This window comes from Candoia aspera, chromosome 7 (genome assembly GCF_035149785.1).
Source record: "Candoia aspera isolate rCanAsp1 chromosome 7, rCanAsp1.hap2, whole genome shotgun sequence".
NCBI lineage: Eukaryota > Metazoa > Chordata > Lepidosauria > Squamata > Boidae > Candoia > Candoia aspera.
The window spans coordinates 8,003,613-8,014,414 of record NC_086159.1 but is presented as its reverse complement, the minus strand read 5'-3'; the positions used below and the strand labels follow the sequence as shown (position 1 = coordinate 8,014,414).

The 10,802-nt window shown below is 44.7% G+C and overlaps 2 protein-coding genes across 2 annotated transcripts in view; one reads left to right on the top strand and one right to left on the bottom strand.

Annotated features, from left to right (window-relative positions):
* The window catches only part of GDI2 (GDP dissociation inhibitor 2), a 229,920-nt gene that overhangs the window by 51,018 nt on the left and 168,100 nt on the right, over positions 1-10,802 (bottom strand). The gene's annotated exons all lie outside the window — the stretch shown is intronic.
* The window catches only part of FBH1 (F-box DNA helicase 1), a 38,152-nt gene continuing 27,486 nt past the window's right edge, over positions 137-10,802 (top strand). Inside the window, exons 1-4 of the mRNA XM_063307913.1 lie at positions 137-218; positions 1,770-1,934; positions 7,572-8,095; positions 9,955-10,085. Of these exons, the coding sequence (XP_063163983.1) occupies positions 137-218; positions 1,770-1,934; positions 7,572-8,095; positions 9,955-10,085 (902 nt within the window). The remainder of the gene's footprint in view (positions 219-1,769; positions 1,935-7,571; positions 8,096-9,954; positions 10,086-10,802) is intronic.

The following is a 10,802-nucleotide window of genomic DNA, read 5'->3' as shown; positions in this document are numbered from 1 at the left end:
GAGCAACTCTTCCGCTTAAAGGCGAAGAAGCAATGGGGAGCGAGTTCTGCGATAGGTCGGCAGAGGCACATCGCTCGGGCCGAAGGGGTCAGAGGGCGGGTTTTGTTGGCTCAGTCGGTAGCAAGGTGGATTGCGCATGAGGAACGGGCGGGAAAGCAAGTTGCGGTGCGCGAGGAGGAGGGACTCCCTTCCTACTTGCAGATTAGACCAAGTTCAAAGTAAGTCCAGGCAACGAAGCTTAATTTAAAACCTAATTAATTGCTAACTCGAGCTAATGGGGTTCTTGCGGCTAGACCTCGACAAGATTGTCATCCACGCAACATCTTTCCCTATCCTAATTTTGGAGAAAAATAAGTGAATTGCTTGGGAAGCGCGGGGGGGGGAGAGTAAATTAATTCCAACCCAGCCTTCGTCAACCTGGCGCCCTCCGGATACTGGGGGATTACATGTCCTATCATCCCCGGACCAGGGATGGGAATTGCAGGCCCGTCAACCCGAAGGACATCAGTTCCGGAGGGGAGCTTTTAAAGGCTCCGTGAACTGGGCAAAGGGCATGTTGACTTAATGATTTGTCTTCCTATTTTAGGCTGCCACGATCTTTCATTACTTTCATTACTGGATTATTTGTTTGTTGTTTATTCTTACGGCCCTTTTGGGCAGGAGGGAAGGGATGTCCCCCCCAATGCAAACTGTGGCCGCCCAACCCCATTAGCCCAAAGAAAATCTGTTTGCCTGCATGTTGCATTTATGTGAACAGAGCCATGATGGTTTGTTAACCCGGGTTTAGCATGTGGCGTGAACCCAACCAAGTGGGTGGGCTTGAGGGTTTGCCAAAAAGTAGAAAAGGCAATCCCTCTTTTGATATGGCTTGGCAAGTTCAGCCAGGACAGTTTGGTACTGATTTTGGGGTCTGGTAAGCACTACCGGAAAATTTATTTTATTTATTCATTTTTATTCTGCCTTTATATAAATGGCATCCTTGCTCTTTGTGTGGGGAGGGGGGTTTAAAATGGTGGGGTCTGCTTGCTAGATTCCTCAGCTGCTAAAGAGACATTCATGAGATTCTCTGCAAATCTTATGCGTAACTACATTTTCTTGTGCCTTTATCATGAATGGAATATAATACTGTAAAGTGCTTAGGGCAGTGTTTTTTTCAAATTTGGCCTCTTTAAGATGTGTGGACTTCCACTCCCAGAATTCCCCAGCCAGTATGGCTTAGGGCATCATTGTGCCTCTTAAAAAGTAGGGTTTATTAATGGCCTGCCTTAATGGCAATGATAAGAAATTTGAGCCAGTAAAATAGGCCAACTTTATCATGGTTCAGCCAACTATCCCTTAGCATGAAATGTCAACCTGGGCACTAAATTGTACTCCTTAATAGCACACTTATGCATGTATCAAATTTATCCAGCCACTCATCTCAGAGACGTGACTCTGGGCAGCGTACAATAAAACCAACAATTAAGACAAATCTTAAATATCCATTAAAAACAATGAGCATAAAATATAAATAAAATCATGGTAGAAGGCACCAAAATCTCGCATACGACACAACCACCTTGTATTGGACCCAGGTTGACATTTTATCCTGAACGATAGTCGGAGGAACCCTGGTGGATTGCCTAAACTGCAATTGGCTGTGGCCACACAGTAAGCCATCAGTTATGGTTCACAGATGGCAATGGCTGGGTTTGCAACAGGACCCGTTCTTTTTTTCACTAGCCAGTCTACTGTCACCAAGTGCCATTTTCTCTCTTCTTGTGGGTCAGTGAGAGCCTTTAAGCGACTTTGCCTGACAGCAAGTGATTGTGAAGCTCTACGGCAGAGCCCAGAAGGCACAGCTGCCTTGACGCAGCCCCTCAGCCAGAGGCTGGGCAGCCGAGATTCCTGCAAAGGCCTTTGCCCAACTCCTCAGAGGAAGAAGATTTCCAAAGGTATGGTAGGTCCTGATGCTTTGCATTTTCTTGCAAGGCTAAGCACACGCTTTCCTGAAAGATCAGTTGCTGGTTTCGGAGTTGTTTGCTGCATCTGATGCTTTCGTTAAAAATAACAAAAGCGGCGTTGTGCTGTTGCAGTGCAAGATTTGGAGTTTGTGTTGCAATGGTGTGATGCTATGTTTGTCATTTGTCCTCCGTTAACAGCACACACACATACACTGCCCCGTAGTCGCTTGGGGCTTGTTCACAATGGGCACAAGTTTTCCACAAGACAGACCCCAGCCAGACTTCTTAACCAAGGAAATGTTTAGAACAGCAGCTGAAGCACAGTAACATTTGGCTTGGTTTAGGATGCTCACAGTTTCCCAGTTGAAAGTATGGTTGAGTCTGTCCAAGTCTTGTGAGATTAAGGAGTTTTCATTGTGCTTTCTGACTGCTAGTTGGTGTTCGTGGATCCTAAACCAAGCCAAATCCAAACAATGCCAGAGAATTCCTGGAAGCCTGGCACTCAGACAAAGCAGCCATCAACAGACACATAGAGGTAAACAGATTTTACATACCATTCAAGAAAGACAGTAGAAAAGCCAAAAGACCAGAACACCCCCTCGCCAGCAATCAACACCCAGATATGCAAAGATTAACACTAGGATTAACACCAGATGAACAATTGAACAGCTTTTGTGTCATGAGTAAGGATGGCGAGCAGGGGGCTCCCTTCCAGACTGTTAAGTGCATGCGTAGCACTGAGGAATTGGTGAGCCATTCCAAGAGGCACAGATTGGGACCGCCTTAACCTGCGGGGTTTATATGGCTGGGTTTTTCCCACGCTTGTTCAGTTTGTTAGGATTACTGTTATGTATTAGCAAATAAACATTAGAGAACAGTTCCCTGTCTCAGAGTGTTTCCTGGGAGTCAGGACATTTTGGAGAAGCACCACGAGAAGACCAAGCCCATCCACGTGGCATTCCTCAACCTGGAAAAGGCCTTTGATCGTGTCCCACACAAACTTATTTGGCACACCCTACGATCTCATAATGTCCCCGAAGCCTACGTCTGGTGGATTTAGCTACTGTACCGCAGCGTCACCAGTATGGTCCGATGCACAGTGGGAACATCGCCGCCTCCATCAACGTCGGAGTACATCAAGGATCGGCGCTTTCGCCCCTACTATTCGTCCTCTGCATGGACACTGTGACACATGACCTTCAATCACCTCATCCATGGTCACTCCTCTATGCCAACGTCTTCTTGGCGAATGAACAATGTGCGGACCTCCAAAAGCAAATGTGGCAATGGAATGAACGGCTCGGCGAATTTGGACTTCAACTGAACGTCAAGAAAATGGAATATATGGAATGCGGCCCCCAAACCAATGGAACCATCAGCATTGATGGAGAAGACCTGAAGAAAGTAGAGCAATTCAAGTACCTCGGCTCCCTCATATGCAGCGATGGCAATAGCTTTCCGGATGCCTGCGCCCGTGTCGCCGCCACCTGGATGAAGTGTCGCCAGGTGACTGGAGTCCTGTGTGATTGTCAGATGCCCCTACGCCTCAAGTCAAAGATCTACAGAACGGTAGTGGGCCCAGTCACCCTCTACAGATCGGAGAGCTGGCCAGTGACAGCAAAGCACGAGCGGGCCCTGCGCGTGATGGAAATGCGAATGCTCCAATGGTGCCTTGGACTAATGCAATTCCACCACGCCATGAACGATGACGTCTGACTACTGGGAGTCGCGCCAATCGTGGCAAAACTGTGGGAAGGAAGGCTCAGGTGGTATGGACATGTCATACGTGGCAAAGAAGACTCGGTGGCAAAAACAGCCATGTGCCTGGCGGCCGGCGGCCCTGTGGTACACCCAAGAAACTGTGGATGGACCACATTAAGGAGGACATGGAATGCATGAACGCCACCCCTGAAGATGCCTTGAACCGAGCCAAATGGAGTCGGATATGCCACCAAGCGGACGCTGCCATAGCGCGGGAAAAAAGCTAAGAAGAAGAATTGAACAGCACAATATACCCTAATCAGGGAACTGTTAACTCAGTCAATCAACCAAGCAGAAAACAACAGCCCAATCAGGGAACTCCCAAGAAGAGAACAACAGTTCCACCAACACCAGCTGGACAAACCATGGTATATAAAGAGAGAGCAAGGCCCCCTCCCTCTTCGCACTGAAGATGTTGCCTAGCCTGACAATGAAAAGTCTCCAAGGAAACAACAAGGCTCAGAGAGCACCAAGGCCTCCACAGGGAGACAATTATTTACTCTCAATCCTCCTTAATATTTGGATGGAAAACAAAGTCCAAAACTTAAAAAGAATTTTTAAAAAAATTGATCCTGAAAATAATAAGCACCAAGAGAACCCGCTTTTCCTTGCTGTAGAAAGCCTCTCTCAGGGTACAAGTACTTAAAAGAAATATAAATTGGGTGATTTAGAAATGGGGTGGCCAGTCTTAGTGTCCCTTTAAGGCTACAGCATGTCTTGGAAATGGTGAGGTCCCAGGCCAGCGTGAACACTGTTTGTGATCTTCTGGCTGCTAGCAGCCATCTGGAGGACAAATGGGGTGATTCCAGGTGTTTTCCTTTTTCTGGAAAAACACCCCTGGGCTTCAGGAAAAATCTCCCTGAGCCTGAAAAAAGTGCCACGTTGTCAGTTCTGCCTGCTGAGCCTGCAAGCGTAGCTGTTCAGTCTACCATGTCCCCACCGGAAGTCCACGGGGAAACTTTCTTCTAACATTCATTCTGGGAAAACATCTGAAGGCATCTGAATCCTAGCTTGACAGATTTATCTGTGAGATGCCTGCCTGCGGGCTGCATTTTCCTTCACCCCGAAGGAGAAATGGAGCTCAATTTTACCGGGAAAAGGGTTTCTAAGGTATTTGAGGACTTGGCATGGTCTTCCTTTGACGGCTAAGAGGTCCCCATCAGCTCCAAACTTTATCCTATCTGTTCTGTAATATGGAAGAGGATTCAGTTCGAACAGAAACGTCCACCAAGCAATGGTTCTCAGTACTGTGGAAGAGTGAACTGGAGTGAGCAAGCAGTTTTTCCCTCCTGGGATCCGGAGTTATGGTGCTACCTGGGGAGGAGAGTTGGAATAGTCCTACCTTCTCCTTAAGTGGAGAGTTTGTTTCAGAAAAGGAAACAGAAAGCAAGCATGTGTACAGATAGTCCTTGCTTAACAACCATTCATTTAGTGATGGTTCGGACTTACGACAGTGCTGAAAAAATGGACTTACAACTGGTCCTCACATGACTGTCACAGCGTCCCTGCTGTCATGTGATCATGATTTCAGTACTTAGCAACCAGTTCACATTTATGACCATCGCAGCTTTCCATGGTCACAAGATTGTCATTTTCTTTTTTTTTAATTGTAGAGCTTTATTAATTTTCAAGATATAATTAAAACACAAAATACAGAATATAGAACAGATAGAATACAAGTCAAAAAAAGACGAGAAAAAACAGTGCAAGAATAGACAGAAAAACATATAAGACCACTGGCTTTTGACCTTCTCCAACACAGATAAAAAAATACATAAAAGTTAATCTCTTGCTATTAATTAAACATTTAGTAACATTATTTCTCTAAAATCAAACCATTTAATCATCAAAACCCAAAATCAAAACTTCATTTTTTTGTGTTACAAGCAAATAGTCTAAAAGCGGCTTCCAAATAGAAACAAATCCAGTCACAGTATTTTCTCTTATCAATGCTGTCAGTTTAGCCATTTGGGCCAGTTCCATGAACTTAATCATCCAATCCTCCACTGATGGAATTTGTATAAGAGTCTTGCTGCTGTTATCATATATCAGAACGGAGTTCCATGTTGCTTCTCAAACCGTTGGTCCATCAAACCCAAGAGAAACAGCTCCGGTTTCAGTTGTAAGTCCACTTTGAGAATCTTTTGAATAATAATGCATATTTGATTCCAGAATTTCTTAGCTTTTCCACCAGCCCACCATAAATGAAAGAAAGTTCCTTCACCCTGTAAACATTTCCAACAAACATTTGATACCGCATTATACATTTTGGACAGCTTATCAGGAGTTAAATACCAACGGTACATCATTTTATAAAAATTCTCTTTCAAATTCTAATTCAAAGTAAATTTCATACCTTTGTTCCACATATTCTCCCATTGTTCAAGCATAACATTATACCCAAAATTCTTAGCCCATTTAATCATACAGTCTTTAACATACTCATTTTCTAAATTCAGTTGCAACATTTTATACATTTTCTTAATAAGATGCTCATCGTTTGTACAAAGTTCCATTTCAAATTGTGTTTTTTCATTAACAGAATTAGATACCTTCTTATCCAAATTAATATGACCTTCCAATTTTAGCTGTTCCCTTGTTTTAAGCTTAGGTATCCCTTCTTCAAAATTCAACAGATCTTCATACCTCAACCAGCTTGGTTTGCCTGCTATCTCTTTTCTTAAAAAAGCTTCTTGAGGGGACAACCAGATAGTTACATTAGAAGTCAAGATTGGTTTATATTTATTCCAAACCCTCAGTATGGCACGCCTAACAAAATGATTTTTTAAAATCTTTATTAACTTTAATTTTATCATACTACAAGTAGGCGTGCCACCCAAATCAGAGATCATGTCCTAATTCCAATAATTGTGTGTCCTTCAAGGTCACCCAATCCTTCATCAATAGCAAGCAGCAGGCAACAAAATACAATTTCACATCAGGCAAACCTAGGCCTCCTTGCTCTTTGGCATCTTGTAACAATTTATACTTGATTCTTGGTTTCTTCCCTTGCCAGATGAACTTAGAGATATCTTTCTGCCATTGTTTAAACGGTAAATCTGTTGTCAAAATCAGTATTGTCTGGACATGATTGCCATTTTGATCTTCCCGGCCAGCTTCTCACAAGCAAAATCAGTGGGGAACAGTGATTCACTTAATGACCATGTGGTTTACTTAATGACCACAGTGATTCACATAATGACCACCGCAAAAGTTGTAAAATCAGGTCGGATTTGCTTAATGACCGCTTCGCTTAGCAACTGAAATTCCGGTCCCAGTTGTGGTCGTTAAGCGAGGACTGCCTGTATGGGTGTGTCAAGAAAGAAGTTAAGCCAGGAAGATAGCAGAGATGCAGAAAACAGAAACCTCCAACCCAGGGGCCAGCACTGTAGCAGCCGTCTTCGGATAGCAAGAGAAAACGTCAGTTCTTGGAGCTGCAGGACCGCTGGGGGGCAGAGCTGAGAGACTGGGGGGGGGGCGGGGGGGAGGAAAATTGCCTGACCAGAATCTGCAAGCCCACGCAAGCCTACAGACCGAACCAAGTCCACTGCATGCAGCAGCCCAGGTGCAGAACTCTACAAACCAGCTCTACAGAACACAGAGACAGAAATTGTTAGATTAGACAAGCATAGAAATAGTTGTAAACTTACAGTACTAGGAAGATAGTAGAATAAGACAGGGATTTAATTTTGTGTAATAAAGCAGTTCTGTGTGGGAGAAGCAAATACAGTCTTTGTGTCTGTGTTCTGTACCGTATTAAAAAAAAGAGAGAGAGACCATCACTGAATCTTGATGGCAAGTCAGAACACGGATCATGTTTGAAGCTCCTGTAATTGTCTTCCCTTTCTGTCTCTGTTGAATGCACAGGCCACCAAAGGACCATCACAGATTACTTCAGGAGTAAATCCCACATCTCAAAATTCTCAGAGAACATGACAGAAAGCAAGAAAATCAAAGTTCAGGAGCCTCTGGAGAACTTTGCTCCTGACTGGGCCTCAGACTCAGATGACTCTTGGGTTCTTCTGGGAGATGAAGGGAATGCATTGGTGACCCCTGGGAAACGGTTGTGTTTCTCCCAGAGTGCTAGCAATGGCTATGGAAGTGCTGGCCAAGGGGTCCAAGAAAATAAACCATTGTTGGTGAGGCTTTCTGAGCAGAGCTCAAGTGATGGGACTGTCAAACAGGAATTTCAAGATATTGAAGTTGATCCTCTTCCTGATGTGCATTTTGGGCTCTTAGGAACTAATTCTGGTGATGTACCTCAGGGAACTATTGAGGAACTGCCGGATGAAATCCTCCAGCAGATCTTTGCCCTGGTGCCTGCAACTGATCTTCTCCAGAACCTCTGTCGGGTGTGTCATCGTTGGAAATGGATCATCTCTGACATGAAGGTAAGTGATGCCTTTATCTCAGGACTGGTGGATAGGATGTGGTGTAGACATAGTCTCCCTTGTGTGGTTTCTTCCCATGATCCAGCTGTATCATTGTCAGGAACATGCCCCTGTTTGAAATCCTTTTTCATTTGGCAACCATCCTTTAGATTCTAGGGAGAAGGTATCTCTGAAGTCATCAGAAATACTTTGAAGTCATCCCTGCCAGGTAGCTGGTTATGCCCACCCGTGTCTTTCTCAATGGACTCCCAAGTCCTGGAGTACCAGCTTCAAGGGCAAACAGAGAGAGGGATCTTTACTAGATCTAGAGCAGATCAGAAAGATCTGTTTGGAAGCATCTTGAAAACTGTGGCAGTTATCATAAATCAGCATGGATTTATCTTGTTGAAAAATGGATTTGTCATGCCAATTTTATCTGCTTTTTAACTAGGGAGACTTGTTAAACTGGGTAGATATTCTTAATTTAAATATTTGGGTAAACCTAACCTATAGATGTATAGGGGACGTGGTGGCGCTGCGGGTTAAACCGCTGAGCTGTCGATCGGAAGGTCGGCGGTTCGAAACCGCACGGCGGGGTGAGCTCCCGTTGCTCGTCCCAGCTCCTGCTCACCTAGCAGTTCGAAAACATGCAAATGTGAGTAGATCAATAGGTACCGCTTCGGCGGGAAGGTAACGGCGTTCCGAGTCGTCATGCTGGCCACATGACCCGGAAGTGTCTATGACAACGCCGGCTCCAAGGCTTAGAAACCGAGATGAGCACCGCCCCCTAGAGTCGGACATGATTGGACTTTACGTCAAGGGAAACCTTTACCTTTTTTAACCTATAGATGTAGTATAGCCTGACTTCAGCAAGGCATTTGGCAAAGTAACCTGTGAACATGCTGATTGGCAAAGTAGATAAGCAGGGGTGTCTTCAGGGAAGGTCAAAAAAGGCAAGATGGCGGCCACAAGAGCACAAATGAAGCCATTTTCCCAGGCAACTGAATTTTAAAAATGGGTGAAACTTTGATTGGACATCATGGTCACTATCCTGATTTTTTTTGTGTGCATGTGTGATGGCATGGCCATTTGTAGCATTTGCTGCCCTGGCACCGCTGCCTGGTCTCACCTGTCAGAGGTCCACAGTGGTGTCACATCAGATGAGACACAAGTCCTGTTACTCACAGGAAGACAGCCAAGCATACACAGCACCCAATATGTGTAAAACAACAGTAAGGACCCCTCATGCAGTCAATACATGTAATTGGGAGTGCCCACAAGGTGTGGTCAAAAAATTGAAGATGGTGGTCATGACGGTGTGATTGATGCTTCAGTCAACCCATCGTGAGTGCCATCTTGACTTTTTTGACTTCACCCTGTGGGCACCCTTGTGTATAACCCAAATTAGGCTTCTTAAGAGCAGCTTAAGCAGTGTTTTTCAAACCTGGCAACTTTAAGACCTGTGGACTTCAATTCTCAGAATTCCCCAGCCAGCACATCCACATGTCTTAAAGTTGCCAGGCTTGAGTAATGTTGATCTAACAGGTATCTGCTGACTCTTTGGAAAGTGATAAACCAAACAGCGGCACAACCATTGAATTATGGGGAGGTGGGCCATGCTCTGAATTGTACTACACTTCTTCCATTCTTTAAATCAAATCAAGGGCAATTCTTCCTGTTTTCTTAGTGACTTTTAAAGTAACGTTTCGGTCTTGCTTTTCATGAGGCAAAACAATCCCCCCAAAAACTTTAACTTCTTATTTAATGGACTCTGTCCGAGGGATGCTTCTGAAGGGTTGAGTCCCTAAAGTGAAAAATGGGTGCAATCAAAACTGCCTCTGGATTCAAACCATATCAGATGTTTTACTCCGGCATTTCAGTTCATCCCTTGGAAGAAGCTGTACCATCAGTATTTGAAAGGGGTAGAGCAGGCCTCGCTGACCATTCAAGTCATTCTGCAACGGTACGGCCTAACCCGGGAGCAGACCCAGTGCATGGTGGGATTTATTCGGTGAGTGGCCGTCAGCATCTGTGCAGCGATGCATCATCTCCTTTGCTTTAGTTAATGAGGCATCCCCGCACTGTACATTTCTACCATGCAAAGACTGATGTTACTCAGTGCATAATGTTTTTCAGTTGGGAACTTCGTGGGGGCATCTGCTGGGCCAGTGGGAAAGAAACACCAGATTGGAGAATCAGCAGGACTTTGCTTTTGATCCTGACTAGGCTGGTCTTCTCTCCCTTTCTCATGTGCGAAATGAATAGGAATATATAAAAAGTATACCTAAAAATGAAAGAGACTGTAGCTTGTTCAGAAGTTCATAAAAAGACCACATTTGAGGCATTGGGCACAGTTCTGGTTATTGGACCTTAAGAAGAAGATGCTAGAACTTGAAAAGGGGCAAAAACAAAAACAGAGTGGGGGTGGCAATCAGGGCCTTCAAGGAAAGGTTACAGTAATTGAGGTCTTTTATTTGAAATAAAGAGTGATGGGGGGCTTGAAAGAAGTATAAAAAATCACTCCTGGAAAGAGACGTTTATCTCTTTCTACGTTAGAATTCAAGCTCACCTTGGAAACTAAATGCAGGGAGATTTGGGTCCAGTAGAAAGAAATGCTTTTGCACACCGCGCAGAGTTAAGCTGTGGCGTTTGCTGCTGCTGGTAGGGCTAACAGGAGCTAACTGGGGTGGTTTTCCAAGGGGCTGGCCGGATTCATGGAGGGTCAGGT